The 22,000-nt window shown below is 41.5% G+C and overlaps 1 protein-coding gene across 1 annotated transcript in view; it reads right to left on the reverse strand.

The window, feature by feature from the left end:
* The window catches only part of LOC147895798 (S-adenosyl-L-methionine-dependent methyltransferases superfamily protein), a 115,325-nt gene that overhangs the window by 42,291 nt on the left and 51,034 nt on the right, over positions 1–22,000 (reverse strand). Inside the window, exons 5-6 of the mRNA XM_087382417.1 lie at positions 11,870–11,936; positions 11,715–11,763 (exon numbers count right to left, since the gene is read on the reverse strand). Coding sequence (XP_087238543.1) covers positions 11,715–11,763; positions 11,870–11,936 — 116 coding nt within the window. The remainder of the gene's footprint in view (positions 1–11,714; positions 11,764–11,869; positions 11,937–22,000) is intronic.

The following is a 22,000-nucleotide window of genomic DNA, read 5'->3' on the forward strand; positions in this document are numbered from 1 at the left end:
ATATACCAAAAAGACCTCATGATCTATGCAGCGGGTCTGCAAGCAATCAAAGAAAGATTGCTGCAGAGAACACCTGAAAAAGCCAAACAGAGAGAAAGTAGGATATCCCACATACACACATACACGCTACTTTTTTTTTTGTGAGAAAAAATATTTTATTGCTATGAAATAATTACATTCATAGTTACTTCAAAAGCGGAGTAACTACTACTCAACTGAAAATCTCAGTATACTCCATATATACATCATGATCAATCAAATGAGTTTGAAAACAATCACAAAACGATTGCCTCAGAGATCGTTTGAAAAAAACGAAAGATGGAAAAGTAGGATCACAAAAGACTCCATGATTTCTGTCCATCCATAGAGTCCAAAGTGCCCAGTAGCGCACCCAAACAAAAAATAAATCAAAACCCTGTCTAGCGGGATGAAGACCAAATAACCAGAAGAACCTGCCAAAAGTAACAGTAGGAAATCTTGCTCGAAGCCTCTGACGAATGAAAGCGAGAAAATCACAAGTACGTGGACAGTGCTAGAAAATGTGAAGCATAGGTTCAGCAGAATGTAAACATCTGTGGCAAACAACCGGAGCAATACGTCTATGCGCGAGTACCTACTCAAATGGAAAAATGCCAAGTAGGACTCGCCAAAGGAAAAGCTGTTACCGAAGAGGGACTTTACAATGCCAAAGGAGACGCAGCCGCTTTCTCCACCACTTTAGTAGGCGATCCATATGCAAAACAGAATTGGCTCTGTCAGAAACCCAAGGCGGAGGTAACAACACTTTATACAGAGAAGGCACTGTGATATGTGAGAGCTTCAAAGGAGGACGGACTGAAGAAGATGAAGAATGGAGAGTTCAACCCTCAAGCCTATCCTGAAGTTCCAAACAAGGTACTGGCAAGAAAGGTTGAAGCATTTCTGAAATTTTATGCCATAAAGGACGATAATGAGCTCCCAAACCATACTTGCTAGCAGCCGCAGAAAAAGATAAAAGAGTGCCATCATCCAGTAGTACATCCGCCATAGAAGAAATACCCTTGAAAGATATAAAATAAGAACGCCTGGGTTCTTGTATAGCCAAAGGAGGGTGGAATATTTTGGACCAATAAATATTCTCAGCCCTCAAAGAATTTCCCGACAAAGAATCCCTGCCATTCCATTCCAAGTGGGATAAAATCTGTTTCCAATCAAGAAGCAAGCGAGGGACAAAAGGGCAATCTCTTATCTTGCCTTAAATAGAGCCATATAGAAAATCCCATTTTGTAGGCTGCCAATGCCCAAAAGCAGAAGTATCAATATGCAACAAAAGAGAGCGGATCATGAAAGCCCCAAGGCTGATCCCCTTGCATAAACTGCAACATCATTTTCCTCCTGTGAGCAAGTATGTGCATTCGAATATTGAGTATGTTCAAACCCCCGTGCATCTTTGGAGAACAGAGATGATGCATAGAGAGTGAATACCAGAAAATCTCCATGATAGCAGACATAAAGGAAACCAGATCTGCCTTATTAAACATGGTGAGGGGCAGATAGAATTGTATGTATGCTATCAAAATGGATTGCGTTATTCGCAAACGAACATGTAATGGCCAAGTTGCAAGCTTCCAATATTCAAGTTTTGTCCTCAACTTTGTGAGCACCCAATCAGTTTGTTGAGAACGAGTGAGCCCCCAACCTAGAGGATAGCCAAGATGTCGAGTCAATTGAGAAGTTGGAACAATTTCCCCAGGCCACAAAAGACTATGCCAGTCTTTAGCATGCAACGGCAATAGCTTGGATTTCTGAAAATTCACATAAAGACCAGCAGCTAAACCATATGTAGAAAGAGCCTGCATAATCAAGGAGAGATCGCTCCGAGTATTTTTCGAGGTAAAGAAAGAATCATCAGCATATGCTTGAGCGATCATACTACGACTGCCAGGAATTTCCAATCCGTGCAACATGCTAGTGTCCAAAAGGTGGTCCATATATTGAAGCATTGGATGAGTGGCTATGGCAAATAGTAAAGCACTGAGGGGACAGCCTTGCCAAACAGAACAACCGAGAGTCCAGGTTGTAGAAATATCCCCTGAAAGTACGCAAGCAGCTTTTACTATCTTGATATAACCAATTAATAACTTGCTGCATTTTTGTGCCAAATCCCAAGGCCTGCATTGTTTGTGAAATAAAGTCCCACTTAACAGTATCAAAAGCTTTGGCAATATCAACTTGCAATAGCAAAACATCCTGCTACATATATTTGGCATATTCTATTCCAACGTAGGCATTAGCAATGTTGTCTGTGATATGCTTGCGAGGAACAAAACCATATTGCGCACAATGCAACCCATCATGTAAATAGCCTTTTATCTTATCAACAATCATTTTGGTAGTAAATTTGTAAATGATTGGCATAAGCGTAATAGGGCTCCAATCAGCCAAAGATTCACAAATCTGCTTTTTTGGAAGAAGTTTAACAAGACCTCTCTTCCATGTGTCTGGCATTTTCTGATTTTGCCAATCAGAATTTACCATATGCAGCAAAGTATGCTTCAATAGACATCCTGGAGATTTCCATCTACCACAGGATTTGATTGCATCTGACAATTCCCTTTCAGTAAAAGGTTCCTCCAATTCCAAAGCTTGAGTAGTGGAGATAATAGGAGAAACATGCTGTAAAAGTAAATTTCTTGCAGAAAAAACCTGCTGCGAGCAAACTGCTAAGAGAAATGATGTACATAGACAGAAGCAAGCTGTGACCGTGATGTAGTCCATGAACCATCAGGCATAAGCACCCTGCAAATGTTTGATTTTAATCTCTTCTAATGCAAGCTTTTAAAAAATTGTTTGGAAGAGCAGCCTTTATCTGTAAAAGCTCTTTGTCTTGCTCTTGTCTCCCATTTAACAAGTTTCCTGTGATCATTTATTTGGAGACAATGTTTAGCTTGGCAAAGTGTTGTTTGCTCATGCAAGGACAAAGGATAAAGTGACTGAGTTCAGTGAGGTCTTGACAAGTCAGTTGGCCTGAGCCAAAGTTTCCCTCAGAGTCTTCATGTAAGACTTGCCATAACCTCTAATTACAACTTGCATTTTGGAAACAAAAGAATCCCATGCATTATCAGCATCAAAGTGGCTCCGAGAAGACAGAGATTGATATGCTTCAGTAACCATTGCCTTGAAAGCAACGTGCTGCAAATAGCTATTGTTCACAATCAAATGTCGCCTTTGAGGCAATCTATCATCTGGCATATCATGAAAAGATAACCTCAACCATAATGGTGCATGATTTGAATGCACAAAGGCATAGTCAACACATTTTGCATGTAAAATCATCATTTTGTTCCGGAGCTACACTATACCAGCGATCCAGAGGTGCCTGATAAGAAGAAAGGGCATTATGTTGGAAAGTGTATCCAGGTGACAAAGACTGCAATTCCTTCCAAAAATCAACCAAATCAAGATGAATCAGTAATTGAGACCATGCATGCCTTTCAGAGGTTAACATATGAGTATTTCCTTATGTATTGTCACCCTGTTGCGGAGCATTATTGAAATCCCCATATATAAAGGCATGAGATCTCCATGGATATCGGTGCATGGCATCCCAAATGACACTTCTATCCCAAGAAGATTGAGGTGCATATACAAAAGCAAATTCAAACACCTCGCCTTGAATGATGCATTGAAGAATAATCCATCTGCCTTGATTGTCATTTGAAGCAATAACTGGCTGAAGCTCATGCTTAATCAGAATGACTACACCTGAGAAAGAGTGTTCCCCAGCATAGAAAATATCATAGCCACAGTAATGACCTGTCTTTCCTGCATAGACATGTTGGTTGTGTTCTTGTAGTGCCACTATAAATCGATTGATATACAGCCACACAGATTTCCATTTCCTACTGTCACACATTCCCTGAACATTTAGTGTAAAGCATTTGATATGAGCAATCATATTTACAGATGTTTATAGGAGAAAAACAGCTATGTACAACAGCAAATTTCAAGATGTCAACCCTGCATCTCTACCTCAGGGTCAGGGCCACTTCCCTGAGAAGAAACATCCGCCTGAGGAGTAGACAGCAATGCAGCAACCTCTTCTTCAGGGAAGAGAGTTCTGCTAGCTGTCACAGCAGCCCATGTGATTCCAATTCCGAAGTGGACCTCTGGAGAGTTTCCACTAGAAGATGCACCATTCCAAGTGCGAGGGGGTGGAGGTCGTTGAACAGAAATAACTTTTCTTGGACTTTGCCATCCATCAATTTGATTTTTTGGTCCTTTTGCTGAAGGTTGAATAATAGGATGCGAAGGGGAAGAAGCACTCCCATTTGCAACAACTGGGCTTTGCCTTTATCCTAATTCACTAAAAACTGTCTATTACCTTTATTTTTATTCCCAATAGAGGAAGAAGCATCCTTGTTAGGCATCTGAGCAGGCAAAGTAGCAGGAGGCATTCTATGCTAGCTCATTGGACACTATGAAGCCATGTGCCCAAATTTTTTACATTCAAAGCAAGCCCCTGCAAATAATCCCCATTTCAATTTATAAAATGCACTGCGCATGTCAACATTGTTCACTATGACTGAATAAGACTCCGGTGTGGGATTATCAGTATCCCAGAGAATGCAAAATCGATTAGAGTTGCCATTAGGCCGCGGTGGGCAAACCACTTTGCCTAAAGTCGCTGTAATTTTAGGCAAGAGTGAAGCCATGCATTGTGGGAAGTCTACAACTTCAACCCAAACCGGACATTGATGTCGAATCAGAGCCTGATAATCCCTCCTGGGGGACCATGGCAAAACATGCACCATTTGCTGCCCAAAAAAAAGTGGTGAATGTTCCAAAAGCATTTGCCTGTGAATCTCATCTACCATGATGACCTCAAAAAAGCCTCTGGCTGCATAGTGTACCTTACGAACAAACGAACCAGCCAGGGTGCGGGTCAACCAGTTGCCTACCTTTGCAGCAGGTGGCATCCGATCTCGAAAAAATAAAATGACTGCATTTTTTGCATATTCTCTAACTAAATCCACAATTTCATCCACTTCAACCATGAGACCAACCGATGGAACAGAGTCTTTCCACTCTTTCCTTGTGTTTGCAAATCCTTCATGCATGACATCATAAACCAGTTGTGCTTCAACAGAATCATGCACAGGGTCATGCTGACCCTCAGCCTGCTTTTGCTTTTTGCATTGAATCGATCTATCCTTTTGAAATGTTTTTTCATAAGAGTATTCAGCCATGTCTTCTGAAGAAGATGGAACCAAAAAAGAGGGTACCTGTAAAGTAATAAAAGAGAAAACAGTCCCAAAAAAATGACCCACCAAGAAGAAAGAAATAGTGTATTTGCAAGGAGAAGAAAGGGAAAGAGATATTTAGGGCTTTAGAGAGAAGAAAATACAAGTTCTGAAGAAGGAAAAGAGAAAAAACCAGGAAAAGATCCAAGATGAACTATAGATCAGAGGCAAAAGAGAAGTTCTGGCGATGGAAATAGTGCACAAGACCCGAAAACCAAAGATGAGAGAAAGGGGGAAGAGAAAACCCGTCAAACCAGCGTGTAGTAGTAGCCCGTGAGCAAACCCTATACAGACAGCAACCTAGAGGCAGAGAATGAGCCGGCAGCAGCAGCCAGAACAAGGCAGAACAAGCCTGGATGCAAAAGGGCAATCACATGCAAAATGACCAACCTGTCGGCACCGATAACATGCAGTGGGAAAAGATGCAAAATGCAGCCTGATGCGCATCGGATGGGCAAATCCCAAATCAAGATCCAGAGTAGATGGCACAGGCTGCATCATATCCCACAAAATGCAAAGGCGAACATCACGGGAAGCTTGTAAGAACTCCTGTCGCAGAACATGAAGATGCCTTCCCAAAAGCGCTGCAAGAGTAGGAAGATGCTGAAGAAGAGGCACAGGCAACGCTTTGAGAGTAATCCAGACTGGACAGTGAGTCAGAAGGGTAGCAGTAGGATTGAAAAGCGGATCCCAGGGCATCAGATAAGAAAAGAAACCAGCCCTAGGAACACCAGCGCGACTGACTAGCCGCTCCACTACATCAGTCGAAGAAACGTGGGCATAATAAAAACCTTTGCCCAAAAGACAAAGGAGGAAATACAATCGACCCATTGCGGCATCAACCTAACGACGAAGATGAGTGGCAGAAAGAACCCTACCCATAAAGTAGAGACGGACACCAAACTGCTGAGCCTGTCGAAGACCTGAAACCAGAAGGGCAGAATCCAATGAACAAACAATCAAGAAACCCGATGAAGGAACATCTGTGACAAAGGCTGAACATAAATGGCGCAGAAGATCCAGCTTAAGGACAGAAGAAGGGCCATCTGCAAGATCAAGCTTTGCCGATTTGAAAAAGGATGAAGAAGGCAAAGCACCGCACTTCCGTCGAAAGAAAACTCAGGCAGGAGGAATAGAGGAAGCAAAAAAAACAAAAGATGATTCGAGAGCCTGTACGGATGGCCATACAGACTGTACGGGCTGTACGGACAGGGAATCAAGTACGGACGGAGAATCTTGTATGGACAAGGAATCGCGTATGAAAGGAGAATCTTGTACGGATTTTGCAAGTACGGACACACACACACACACCCACACACACGCGCACACTTTTTTTTTTGTGAGAAGAATATTTTATTGCTGTAAAAAAATTACTTTCATAGGTACTCCAAAAGCGGAGTAACTACTACTCAACCGAAAATCTCAGTATAAGCCATATATACATCATGGTCAATCAAATGAGTCTGAAAGCAATCATAAAACGATTGCCGTAGAGATCGTTTGAAAAAAACAAAAGATGGAAAAGTAGGATCACCAAAGACTCTATGATTGCTGTCCATCCATAGAGTCCAAAGTGCCCAGTAGCGCACCCAAACGAAAAATAAATCAAAACCCTATCTAGCTGGATGAAAACCAAATAACCAAAAGAACCTGCCAAAAGTAACAGTAGGAAATCTCGCTCGAAGCCCTTTACGAATGAGAGCGAGGAAATCACAAGTATGTGGACAGTGCCAGAAAATGTGAGGCACAGATTCAGCAAAATGTAGACATCGGTGGCAAACAGCCGAGGTAAAATGTCTATGCGCCAGTAACTGCCCAGATGGAAAAATGCCAAGTAGGACTCACTAGAGGAAAACCTGTTACCGAAGACGGACTTTATAATGCCAAAGGAGACGCATCCGTTTTCTCCACCACTTTGATGGGCGATCCATATGCCAAACAGAATTGGTTCTGTCAGAAACCCAAGACGAAGGTAACAACACTTTATGCAGAGAAGGCACTGTGATATGTGACAGCTTCAAAGGACGCTTTCTCCACCACTTTGATGGGCGATCCATATGCCAAACAGAATTGGTTCTGTCAGAAACCCAAGACGAAGGTAACAACACTTTATGCAGAGAAGGCACTGTGATATGTGACAGCTTCAAAGGACGGACTGAAGAAGAGGAAGAATGGAGAGTCCAAGGTGGAATAAGAGCATCTAGTTGCTACGACGGTGCTCAAGTAGTTTTAGCAATCTAGTCACGCAAAAACATCGGAGTCTTGTATTCCATTAACAATGCTGCTTGCTTTGTTCAGCATTACTCTGTCTTTGCAGCTTTCCTTTCCATCATTTTCATTGCATTCCCCTCTTCCTCTTCTTCGTATCAATCCCAAAACTTCTATCCTGCAACATCCAAACTCAACTCCGCTAATTTCCTCAAGTACAGAACAATTTATTCTTAGTTATATCCAGCTTGTTGTGATTGAAAATACTTTTATTTATGATTTATTTATTTATATTCCTATTTATGTTTATGTTTGTCCATGACTTCATTCTTTACAATGAATGGCTGAGAGATTATTCCCAAGAGACTCTCCTATCTCTACACCTCTTTCAGATTTCTAGCTTTCAGATAATTGAATATCCATGTATCAATCTCAACGCTGATGGGACAATCGATCTCCCAACTTGGTGAGTCTTTCTCCTCTCTTAATCAGTTGTATTCTTAGGTACAGCCTTATATAGTTGGATTAAAAGGTGATTAAAAGAGCTTGCAGCTTTTGTTTATTTGAAGTCCAATCAGAGCTTATCTAATAGAATTCATCTGCTGTTATTTGGTTTCTACAAATTCTAATTTAGTGAAATCCATAACTGCTCTTGACTTGTAGGTACAAAACGTCATAAGCTATAAGCATAACAAAGAGGCATCTCTATCCATCTACAAAATGCAAGGATAATCCCTTCAACAAAGAGATAAATCCCATGACTTAGCATAGTAGATAGACATAGATGACAACCATCAAGGCAGTCCTTGCCTTATCTATGCATTACCAAATAACCGGTACGTCAAATGGAAGTCAGGCTTCTTGAAGAGGGCTATGCATGAACCAGCCTATACATTTTGAGCCTTCAAGAAGCAAATTGTGTGGCCTCCAGAAGACGCCCCATGGGCTGAACAAGCCTAAGGGCATGGTACACCAACACATTCATGAATACTTCAAATGTATTTGGTTGTTCAAAAGTCCTTCATCAGCAAAGCTATGATTATAATTTATGTTTTCATCAGTACCTAAGCATAATCTGCCATAACATACTGGAACCTCTTGGGTAAACCCAGCATTTTCTAAGCTTTGACAACCCAATCCAAACAACAAAAGCTTCAATACCCAAAAGGAGAAAAAGAAATGAGAGAGAGAGAGAAAGATGTATTAACGTCTTCGAAAGGCCTTGTGGGCCTATGAGACGAAGTGCAATATCAAAGTGGCACATGCTCATACATATGAGAGAGAGAGAGAGATAAATTAGGGTTAAATTTAAAAAATTAAAGAAACACTAATGCTAACCAAGGAAACAAATATATCTATAACTAAAACTTGTAAAAGAAGCTTTCCTATTTGTGACTTCAAAACCTCCAAATCTATCTTAGTATAGGATGAAGTAAAATAGAATGTTTCAAGCAAGATTGGAGTACATTTCCCTTCTACACTTCAAGAAAGAAAGAAAGAAAGTTTATAAAGACCGATGGGTCTATGAGACTGATAGAAAGCCTGATACGGTGGAGCTACTAAATGATCCTAACCCCATCTAGAAAACTGTGTAGGACATAGTCAATGGCATCATCATCAATGTCACCATAGTCATAGTCCTGACTACCCTCATCATCATCCTAGCATATATAACCTAACCCAATACAATCCAGCACACACATGGCATGAGACGTCAAACTGGGCCCAGTGACGGGCTAGGCTGTTCAGGCATAAAGCCCGTGAGAGATCGTTGTCTGCAGTCTGGAAGTGTAGTCTGTCATGACCTCTTGGCGACAGCTCTACACCTGACAAGCGCCACAGTGACCCCTGTCAGCGGTACTCCAGGTCTGAACATGGATGAGAAGTCAGCTAGTGTGATCTATGTGTCTGTCCTCTATCCAATGTGCCGCGTCTGGGTCTCAGGCCTCTGCCTCGCCTGCTATCCGTGATCAGGGGTGCAATAAGCTCTAGCTGGAAGAACTCTGAGATGAGTCTGATAAGGCTCCCCGTCCCTGTCTCTCTGATCTAATGAGACACTCTCTATGTCGAGCCGCCTCATGAATGAAAGCAGGAAGGCACCTCTGCTCTGGGTATTAGGGAAGTCTGGAAAAGGGCCCGAAGCCATCTCTGAAGATGCAATGGTACCATCCACGGTATCCCCTTTTTTCAACTCCCTAATGCATCCCATTGCTTCCCTCCACTCATGCTTTACATCCCTTGACAAGATGCAGCTATTTTGAGGCTATTTTGTGACATCGATCTTTAACCATTCTCAACTCTCTCTCTCTCTCTCTCTCTCTCTCTCTCTCTCTCTCTCTCTCTCTTCACCCCTATTTTGTGCAGAATTCCATGTTCCGAGAAATTCACTGCAAATTCTGAGTGAAATTTACTGCACGTTAATTAATTGTTTTCCAAGATTTGCTTAATGGGTCCCCTTCTATGGTGATGACAGTCCTGTTCATGTACACCAGCCATTGGCTACTCTTACCTATCCAGAACTCTTCTGTCCTAAGTCAAGTATCTCTTAAAGTTTCAAGTGTTGTAATTATTCTCTCAGGTTTGGGCAAAATTCGACCATATTGAGTCCATCATAAGCAGATATGGGTGCATACTATGCCTCTCTTGGGATCGGAATGAAGCAAACAGGCCATCTGTGCTAGGGGCTTCCCAGCTTAGCACCCCATTGGATGTACTTAATCGTCTTGATATTAAGTTTGTGGTAGATTGTTAATCTTACGTAATAATTCTATAATCTCATGTAACTCTCATCAATAACGCATCTTGGACAGAACAACCAATGTTTCATGCTCGGGCAAAGTATACCAATCCTTTGAGAGAAGGTCAGACCAATGACATCAACCTTATCTACTATCTAACCAAAGAAAAGACAACAGAGATCTGGCAGGTCTTCCACATGTCGGCCAATTATGGCAGCCTGCCGTGTGGCATAACAACTGCAGGCCAGCCTCTAGTCAGCTGTTTATTAGCCGGCCCTACTCTTCACCTATTGCTGGTCCTCACGTTTTCTGAATAACTCTCGTTAATACGTACTCCCAGTTTATATGTGCATGTCTAACCGCCGTATGAATTATGATGATTCAAATGTATCTGGTTCAAGTAGAATGAACTACATGGTGAAGATCGTTTCTATCAAACTGGGGATTTCATTGCCAAACCCTTATGCCAAAAAAACTCAGATCCTTGATTTGAGTGGTGACTAGAAGATCATTTGGCAGCTTCAGAAAATGCCATTAGCGAATGACATACAAATTTTAGGAAGGAAAGTACCTGGGTGCAGAATTTGATGCACTCTCATTGTACTGCTCTGTTTCAACCTATTTCTGTCAAGCCACAATTCATTCACGTATATTGATATGCCTACTTTTTGGCTGTTATACAGACATTTCTCTCATCTATAGAACTGTTCTCATCTGCTATCAGGGCATATGATCAGCAAATGGAGAAGGCATTTGGATCGTACAACATTATGCACAGTCTAGAAAGTCCTAGAACCTTTGATAAGCCCTGGATGTGTGGGGCTTTTTCTAAATCCCAAGCGCATACATGCTTTGCACATCAGCTATCTTGCAATCTGATACAGCCACTGTTCAGCTGTCTTAATATGTTTGGCTGCATATGACACCATCCTGTAAAGCACCGTGGTAGCAGCCATGGACTGGAAAATGCTAGAGAGACCATAGAGGATAACAATGGCAAGCTGATTTGAACCAATATAGGCTGCTCTATACGAAGCATAATTAAAAGGGCCAAGGCCATGCCATGATAGCCATGTATTTTACTATTTGGGAAAATGTGCCAAATAGATTGACGAGACTTATAGCGGCAAAACTGAAAAACAGAAATGCAAGCATACGGAGCATGGTGTCCAACCCTAACTATTTTGAAAAATCATAAATGCTTTCAAAACACTCAATTTATTTATCCAGTCAATGTGCTTCACGATGGGAAATTTTGTTTGAATCCCTAATAAGAGAACAACAGGTCTTGATATAAATGTGCACCATTCACGTTGGCAAACCCCTGGATCTTTTACACACAATCCTCTTTCCTCATCTTTATGAAAGTTATTGCATTTTGCAAAACCCTTCAAACAACCTATGTGCCTGCAGAATACCCGCTTATACAGGACCACCCTTGTGTCCACCCATAAGATTCAAGTCTGTCAAACCAGGGCAAGCTTACTGTCTAAAACTCGATGGTGAGGATGCACATCAAGAAACAGAGGTGGAAGCTGCAACAAATTAAAATATATCTCAATACACAAAAGACTCATGTCCATTCCGTAAACAAGGTGTAACATTAAACTTGTACTGCACTTCAAGGTGCACTCATCTTACCATGCTAACAGCTTCTTGGCGTGTAATGCTTCCAATTTCATTCTCGCGCTTAAGAAATTCATGAATCCTGCAAAAAATGTGTCAGGCAACTCAGTTTCCATCAGGTACTCTGAATTTAAAACTTCTAATTTATGAGACATAAGGTTACACTCAGTTTCTTAGACCAGCCTAGGCTAAACATAAAACAGCAGCACGAAGAGAGTTTTCCAGACCACTCACTCTCCTAACTCACTCATTCAGATGTGAGAATTGCACCATGAACTACTCTAGAGGGTGGTAAATCATACAAGCGTCAACCTGCATCTTCAAACTCAATTAAATATATGGCCTTTTCCTTGATTTCCATATCAAAACATGAAACGTTATAAGAAATGAAAAGACCGCACAAGTAAACCTGATCGTCTACAATATACATAGCATGCAAGTTGCAACTAAAGGTGAGAAACGTTGTATTCTCCTTAGAGCTAGTTACTTAGCTCCAGCTAATTCATGGGTAATAAAATTATTGAAATACCTTCTTCAGAAAACAATAATTTGACTCTATGCCGGCATCAACCAATCATGATATTGCTGCAAACATTTGCTCTGTGGAATAAAATAGGTTATGTTAATAAGGGCGCCTTATTAAGGGACGAGTAATCCCAAGAACAACTATTGTGTGTGCGTGGCGCGTGCATGCATGAACGCACCTATGCTTGTATGCGCACGCGTGCGTGCGTGCGTGCGTGCGTGTGTGTGTGTAAGGAGAGAGTGTGTGTGTGTGTGTGAGACAGAGAAGTGTGTGAGAGAGAAAGAGGTCGTGAGAGAAGGTGCTAGCTGAGAGCCTCGCGAAGATATCCTTGCAGGCCCCTCCCCCTTTGTCCGTACGCCCGTACGGTCGCCGTACGGTCTTCCGGACGGCCGTACCAACTGCTACGACAGGGTCGACATCCCTGCGCAGATCTACGCGCAGGCCCCTGCAGCTCTCTGACCTCGTTTCCTTTCGTACGTACGTACGGTTCCTGCCAGTCCCTCCATACAACGTAGTCCTTTCAGCGCCGTCAGCTTTCCCGTACAACCTTGCCTTTTCCGTACATTTCTGTTGATTTCCGTGCAGTTCATCTTTGTCCGTGCAGAACTTTCCGTACAGTCTCCTTGCTGTTCCGTACAGTCTATCCCGTACAAACTCTTCCGTACAGTTTAATCCGTACAGCCTCTGCCGTACAGTCCTGAGTTTTTTTCCATGTGTCTTTCCGTACAGTTTCTCTGCTTTCACTCTATTTCTTTCCGTACAATTCTTTCTTGCTTTGTGAATTTCAATCATGGCTTCACGTTCCGATGTCTGTACATATGCTAGAAAAGAAAGACCTGCACATGCCAAGCGCCGTCCTTCTCAGCCTACATCGCAAGATGATGAGCTTACTACGGAAGCTCAATATGTGTTTGATACACTTAAGGATGACTTTCAGCAGTCACGACAGGAATGGGGCAAACCAGTTCCAGAGGTCACATACAAATTGAAATTGCCTTCCCTCGTGAATCCTCTCAAGAAGCTATCTCAAACCGCGGTAATAATTTTCTTTCCAGGAAGAATCCCAGCAGCCAGTGATGTTGCGCAGTGGATCAAGTCTATCCTTGGAGGATGTTTTGTAGAAGGTGTCTATTTTGCATCCAGAGGCTTTTATGAGGTGCACTTATCAGATGCCTTATGCAAGCAGAGGCTACTTGAGCTTTCTCCCCTCTTCTACACGAAGCAGATGGTACATGCTATGCCTTGGTCCCCAAACAAGGATTATCAAAGTCTTATACGACATCATTGTCCTGTATGGGTTGAGGTTGTTAACTTCCCGGATTATATGCATGAAGAATTGCCTGGCCTTGCTGCTTCATTGGGATAGGTCATTTGTCCTCCACGCCCCATGGGAAATCGTAACAGGTTCTGCATCCTCTAGGACACTGACACACCTACCCCTCCTTCTATTGCAGTGGAAGTTGAGGGTGTGCAATTGGGGAAAAAGTATTTTGACTTGAAATGGGGTGTGTTTGCAGGAGCTTGCTTTGCCTGCCACAAGTTTGGGCATCTAGCCTCTGAATGCCCAATGGTTCTGCATCAACCCCCTCCTAATGCCTTGCCGCCCCAGACACGCGAAAAGAATGAGAATTTGCAAGCTAAGGCAGCAAATCGAAATGGAGCAAAGAATGCTAAACCAATTAATCAGGTGCAATCACCTGTTGGAAAAGAAAAAGAAAAAGGAAAAGAGAAGATGAAGGAATCTGTGGGAACAGATCGGGATGGTTTTCAACAGCCTAAGAAGGTGATTGTATTAAAGCAACGCCCCTTTCAATCTCGTCAATGGGATGCGTCTTCTCTCTCACCAGAACAAGCTTCCACTTCAGTTCCTATCCTTCAAAATTGGGTGGGGGTTTTGAAGAAGGGAATCCCCATATGTGATTCTGAAGAAGGGGAGAATGCTATATCTTTCATGGATCATGAAGGCATGCAGCCCATGCAAGCAGAGGCTTTGCCTCTCTTTCATGTATCAAACACTTAAGTGCTTTACATACAATGTACAGAGCCTCTACAATGTCTCAAAGTGGAGGCTTTTCTGGAATTATGTACATAAAATGCAGCCAGATATTGTTTGTTTGCAAGAGCATAATCAACACTCTAAGGCTGGTCATCATGATTACTTTGGCGGCTATGATATATATTATGCTGGTACCACTACCTACTCAGGTGTATGCATAATGGTTAGACATGAGCTAGAGCCTCAGTTAGCATTCAATGACAGCAGTGGCCGATGGATGGTCATCCAATGTAATGTCAATGGTGATATTCTTGAGTTTGCATCAGTCTATGCCTCCCAGACCTCTGCCATGAGGGCTTTTTTATGGGATTCTTTAAGCAAATATCCATGGAGATCTAATGCATTTATCTGTGGAGATTTTAATAATTCCCCTCTACCGAGAGATAACACCACTTCAAGATCTCATATGCTATCATCGGAAAGATAAAAATGGGATAACATGCTTCTTTCTGTGTAGGCTGAAGATTTATGGCTGCTTCTCCAAGGGTCAATGCCTGGATATACTTTTCATCATAATGCATTTACTACATACTGGGCAAGGCTTGACAGATGGTATTTGTTTTATCCACAACAATATGCAGATTTTAGCCCTCATCTCCTCATAGATTTCTCATTGGGCTTGTCAGATCATGCCCCATTATGGATAAATCTGCAACTTGGTATGCCACTGGATGATTTGCCAACTCTTTCCAGCAGATTACTGCATGTTAATCAGGCTTATCTCCGACATCAATATTTCCAGCAAATGATCAAACTTGCAATTCATCCCTTGCCTTTGCATGCCCAGGAGAACATGAATTATGCTTGGGACAGTGTTACACAACAATTGACTGAATTTTCACATTTAAGGCCTCTCTCTGAATCAGAAAATGATTCCCTTTCACATGCTCGGATCAAACTGACTGATAATGATCAGAGGAAATTGCACAAATGGCAGATTAGAGCAAGAATGAAGCCCCTCATGGATAAGGGCTGCTCATCAAAAGCCTTCTTCCAGGGACTGCATGCTACTCGAAAGAAAAACTCATGTCTAAGGGTAAGGAAGTTAGATGGCTCTTGGACGCACTCTTTCTCTGATCTCCAAGATGAATGCCAAAATTACTTCCAGAAATTGTTCTCTACCCCTGGCTCCCCATCAAATCAAATGACTGATGCGAGGACTGAATTTCTTCAATATTTTCTCAAGATAGTGGAAATGGATGATGCTCTTACATTCGAGAGACCTTTTACTGACACAGAACTTGATAATGCATTGTCCCACCTTGGCAAATACAAGTCTCCTGGCTGGGATGGTCTTACGGTGGAATTTTATATTTCCTTTTGGGATGATTTGAAAGATGTTCTCTTACAAATGATCAATGCTGCCTGGCAAGAAAATCACTTGCCGCATCTTTGGAAGCATGGCATAATCAAACTTGTGCCCAAAAAACATCTGTGTGACCATATGTCAGATTGGAGTCCTATTACTTTGATGCCTGTAGTTTACAAACTCATTGCTAAAATGATTGTGTATAGGCTTCATGGGATACTGAATGCGGGCCTTCATCCTCATCAGTATGGGTTTGTGCCGCGAAGACAAATCCATGACAATATCTCCAATGCATTGACTGCAATTGAATATGCTAAGTACTCGCATCAAGATGTGCTCATATTGCAAGTAGATATCGATAGGGCATTTGACACTGTTCAATGGGATTTTATCTCTCAAATCATGACAAAGTTGGGCTTTGGTCCCAAGATAGCAAATGCAATTTATTGGCTTTATTCTGGCTCTACCTCTCAGTGCATTCTTGGGAGTCATCTATCTCGGTCATGGACATTGAGTAGATCAGTCAGACAGGGCTGCCCTCTTAGTGCTCTCTTCTATGCCATTGCGACCCATCCCCTCTTGATGTATCTTGATCATCTTACAAACACAGGACAGATGATTGGTCTTGAAATCCCTGGGGCTGCATCTTTTTTGGCACAGGCATATGCTGATGATTCCTTCTTTATGCCACAGAACTCTCCCCGCGAAGTTCACATGCTTATGACCACATTATCATTGTATGGATTAGCAGTGGAATTGCATGTCAACTTTGACAAATCTAAATTGCTTCCCTTGAAACAATGTTGGCATTCTATTCTCTGGCCAGGTCAGGTAGTGCATTGCAAAGATGTAGTCAGGCATTTGGGATATCCTATAGGATGGCATATCACCAGAAAGCAGCAGTTAAAATGGAGCTTCCAAAGACTTCAACATAAACTGGAATATTGGAAATTTTCTACTTGGCCACTTCATGTCAAGCTCAGAATAGTACAATCTATTGTAATGTCCTATGTTCAGTTCTTTTTGCCTTTGCTACATTGGTCCTCCAGAGATATTTCAGCCTTTATGTCTCAAGCTATGGAGCTGTTATGGAGGACAAAAACTGCTGTGAAAGCATTGAGACTGATGAAGATGGAAATGGTGTGCTCTCCTAGGATGCATGGGGGACTTAATGTTCTCAATATCAGATATCATGTACTTGCAAGGAAGGCGACTATGCTCCATACTTTTTTCCGTCAACAACAGCCATGGACTTGTATGATAGCATCCATGTGTGTCAACATGAGGACATCTGCTTATGGCCATTGGACTACTGATCATTGGGAGGTTGTCATTGGGAGATTTGTAGGGAAGATTCCTAGCTGCCCTTTCTCTACTGCTCTGATACTTGACTGGAAACAAGTACTTTCCAAGGTCAAATGGGCTCCTGATAATCGCTCGGGGACAAACTCAATGAGGAAAGAAAGTATTCATTGGAGTGCCATCTTTGACATTCCACTTGCTTTACAGGAACCTATTCGGGCATATAATCTCATGAAATTGGGAATTACATACATCAATGATGTTGTAGATGATCAGGGCTATGTCTTATCTTTTCATCAGGCCACTGCCTCCTATGCATTGGGAATGCATCATAGGTCGATATGGAAGAAAATTACTGATCTCCTACATCCTTTTCTACCTGTTCCTCCTGTGGCTGACACAGACAGGCTTATGGATTGGCAATTGCACCCTTCTGCTACATGCTCTCATCCTGTTCCTCTGCCTGCTTTGACCTCCATCAAAGCCTACAAGCTTCTTCAGCCTGCTCCATGGATTCAGCAATATGCTAATACTCTGTGGCATACCAGGCAGCCCCTCTCATGGTGGCGGAAGAATCTCCGGATATTATGGAGGTGTAAAATGCCTTTGAAACAAAGACTTTTTCTTTGGAGATGCATGACCGGCAGATTGTCAGTGGGAATCACACTTGCCAAACGTCACATTGCACCATCCACATGTCTATGGTGTCAGGCTCCTTCCGAGACTGTCCCTCTTTGCTTTGGCACTGCCAGTCTTCTCGGAATCTCCTTGGGAGAATTTCAGATCATCTTCGGCTCCGTTTCCCGAGTCACAGATTTGGGAAACATTTTTGGTTATTTGGCAGGTTTATGAGGTCTTTGTCTCAATATTCCCTATTTCTCTCATGGGTGAGATATTGGGCTCTTTGGACACTCTGGAATGAGCATAATTTGGCATACTTGGGCCGCCAGATTCACAAGTCATATGAATCTTTCAGAGCCTCATTGCGGCAATCCTTATATGATGCCTGCCATGAGGGTGATATACATGCTTCTTGCATAGAGCTTTTCTTTTTATGCTTCTGATCTTTGGGATATCTCCATTTTGGAGACTTCCCATCTTGTAAATTTATGAGAATATAAATACAATGCACTGGATTTTACCAAAAAAAAAAGTGTGTGTAAGGAGAAGGAGGAGGATGTTATGTTTGATCCTCCTCCAGCTTGATATGTAACTTTTTACTTGGCTGCCTCATGACTTTTGCTCTGAGGCTTTACTTGTAAATTTTTCCTTTGTACTTATTGGTGGGTTTTTACCTCTTTTTGGGTTTCCCACAGAAAAATAAGATTTCACCAAAAAAAAAAAAAAGTGTGTGAGGAGGATCTGGATGTCTCTTGCATTGAGCTTTTCTTTTACTATTTCTGATGGATAGGGCATTGGCTATTTTCTCGAGTCCTACCCTTCTATAAAATGATTGTTTCATAATATGATGTTCATAGTTTCACCCCAAAAATGTGTGTGTGTGTGTGTGTGTGACATGTTTTAACCGCATCAATTTTTACAGAGCAATAATTTGCGTCAGTTTTTACAGAGCAATAATTTGAAGCTGGAGGATGCTGTGTTTGATCCTCCTCCAACTTGATAGGTAACTTTTTACTTAACTGCCTCACAGAAAGGTCCAGCATAGGAAAAGACAACCCCAGGCGCCTGCTGGAGGCATCCATACACGTCCGCATGGATTCCGTACAGCTGTACGGACGTCCATACAATCCGTACAAAAATTTTTAGAAAGTTGAAAAATGACTTCTAGCATTCCTAGAAGTGCATACAAGCCTTGGAATAGCCAAAACATGCTTAAAACGACTGAAAACAAGCTTGAAACAGCTCAAAAACTGCACAAGAACAACTGAAAATGTCCAGCACCTCTGGGAGAGTGAGGGGAGAGAGATGGAAGGTGGGGGAAGGACATGCATACACATGCATGACAAATGGCACCTCCTCCTTGCCATTTTTCCCTTCAGTAAAGTCCTAATCCCCATACCAAGGACAACATTCGTTGTCCTTGGGCCCAACTTTTAGACTCCTCTTTTAAAGCCTTTGCCTTGCCCCTAGGACCTAGTGGTGTACCTAGACGTTGCCCCTAGGAACTTCTAGGAAGTATGCACTTCCTCTAGCCAGTCCCTCATGGCCAAACCATTACAAGACTTAACCATGGTTAACCTCGGGTTAAGCGTAGGTTACGAAGATACTTTACATCAATTTGCACATCCCCGTGACATATCCTCTAGAGTATTGTGAATGGTCTACAATGCCTCAAAGACAACTTAGGACATTCCGCAGCTTTCACGGTTTTAGAGACCCGGGTACTCTCAAATAAATTCTCTCACAATCTTTAAATTCAACTTTTTTCCTATGTGATTCACATCGTGACTTTTAGCTCTACCTTGAGTCTTTGTATTCTATCCTAGACATGCTTCAACATCCTTTTTCTTTTCAAGCTCAAAAAATAGTAGAGTTGTAGGCCGAAATCCATACATCAACATGGATGGACTATACCCCCATTTGCCAAATGTTTCAAACAATTATAGGTAAAATCTAATACGAAAAGACCCTCTTTCAATTTGTCTGGCTTTTACTTATCTAAGCACATAGCACGTCTTCCAAAGTTTAATTGACACATTTTGTCTGACCATCCAATTGGGAATAATCAAGGATGTGCTCACATTGAATTTAGTTTCCAACTTATGGAAGATGGTACTTCAAAAGTGGCTATCAAACTTGTTATCCCAATTACTAACAATACTAATTTATAGTCCATACAACTTGAAAACTCCTTCAACAAACAATCTTGCCAGCTCAAGAGTTTGCACATTCTTTCTAGTTGGAATAAAATAAGCAATCTTGGCCGATCTATATATTATTATAGGCCGAAATCCATACATCAACATGGATGGACTATACCCCCATTTGCCGAATGTTTCAAACAATTATAGGTAAACTCTAAAACAAAAAAAATCCTCTTTCAATTTGTCTGGCTTTTACTTATCTACGCACATAGCATGTCTTCCAAAGTTTAATTGACACATTTTGTCTGACCATCCAATTGGAAATAATCAAGGATGTGCTCACATTGAATTTAGTTTCCAACTTACGGAAGATGGTACTTCAAAAGTGGCTATCAAACTTGTTATCCCAATCACTAACAATACTAATTTATAGTCCATACAAGTTGAAAACTCCTCCAACAAACAATCTTGCCAACTCAGAAGTTTGCACATTCTTTCTAGTTGGAATAAAATAAGCAAACTTGGCCAATCTATATATTATTATCCACAAAAAGTTATGAGTTCTAAGTCTACTAAGTAAATCAATATTAAAATTTATGCAGATATGTTTCTACTTGCTAGATCGGATGTCTATTGAATGAAGCAAGTCACATATTTACTTGGGACTTAACAACATTGTTTTGGACATCCTTATTCATACCAAACTAGAATAATTATCTCTTCAAAAGAGCATAATCTTTTGAGCTCCCATATGTCCTACACTCCGACTATTACCACACTTGTATAAAAGTCGGCATCTAGTGTCTTCATTCGGAATACAAATTCTACCCTTTTAGAGTTAAATGACCATCTACTATGGTGTACTGTCTCCACGTTTGTCCTTGCTTTGAACCAGCTATAGGGCCTTCACCAACCATAGGCACAATTGCTTCATCTTGGAAATTGTTACTACTTTTGTAATTGTTCTTTGACCCCAACAATCGGAGATGAAACTATACGATGATTATCATCAACAAATGTAGCCTACATATGATCCTCTACTTCTCAAATTAAATTTCTAAGTAAAGTTGATCTTTCTTCACATTTACTCTTCATGAGCTCAAGGTACTCATTATCATACTGAGTACACGTCAGCCCATTTACCGTAGGCATCTGACTCAACGTATCAGCTACCATCATTCAGCCCACTTGGCCTTTCAATCTTTTTTTTCAGCTCATTACATAAACACTTCTCTTGCTCAAAGAGAATCTTAAACTTAGCATCATACATATAGTGCCTCCATGTTTTCATATATCCCAATCGATTTTTTTGTCAAATGAGCCAAAGAACAAAGCCGAGAGAATAAAAAGTGGATTTCTAAGGTACACAAAACAATATATAGCTTCATAACACTAGATCATATCCACTCTTACAAATTAAAATTGTTACAAGACAAGTGAAAGAACATAAAGAAGGGATTTTAGCGACTTTAAATAAAATTATGAGTAAATGAGGAAAATAAAAAAAATAAAAATAACTTAGTAAGCAAAGCTATGCTTATTTCTCATAACTAAAAGCATAAGCTGCCATCTCGGTTTCAAAACAAAACTAAGAGTAAATATGGGGAAAAAATACCTTAGACATCAAAGGTACGCTTATATTCTTGCACCTGTTTGCAGCTTTTTTGCTGTGCAGGACAAGCGCCTTCTAGGCGACTTGCTGTCCAGCCCTGTTGCAGCCCTCTGAAGCAGATTTCTCAACAGGTGACTTCAGATTTGACACTTTTGGAGCTGTTTTATCAGTTGTTGAACAGTCAAACTGTTTTTTGACAGTTTTTGCCTTCTGCAAAGCTTCTACAACAGGCTGATTCCTCCTAGTGCAGATTTCATCCCATTTGGAGGTCATATAGAGCCTTTCTAGACCAGGGCATGGTGAGTGTGTTTTTGCTGTGGCAGCACTTTCAGAGCAGGTTACCCGCATTTGATGACATTCTGAAGCTGGTCGACAGTCGACCACTTTTGTGAAGGTTTGTCTACTACAGCAGCTGTTCCTAGGCTGGACGAATCTATTTTTCACACACTTCGAGGTCATTTTTGGGACTGTTTTGCTGTATACCAGCTCGTCCACCCATTTGAGGGTTGTCTTTGAGTTTTTGGAGCTGTCTACTTGCTGTTTGAACCTGTTTCAAGCAATTTCGTGAAGAAATAG

The sequence above is a fragment of the Dipteris shenzhenensis genome, chromosome 12 (genome assembly GCF_047967505.1).
Source record: "Dipteris shenzhenensis isolate YYH24624 ecotype China chromosome 12, Dip_SZ_1.0, whole genome shotgun sequence".
NCBI lineage: Eukaryota > Viridiplantae > Streptophyta > Polypodiopsida > Gleicheniales > Dipteridaceae > Dipteris > Dipteris shenzhenensis.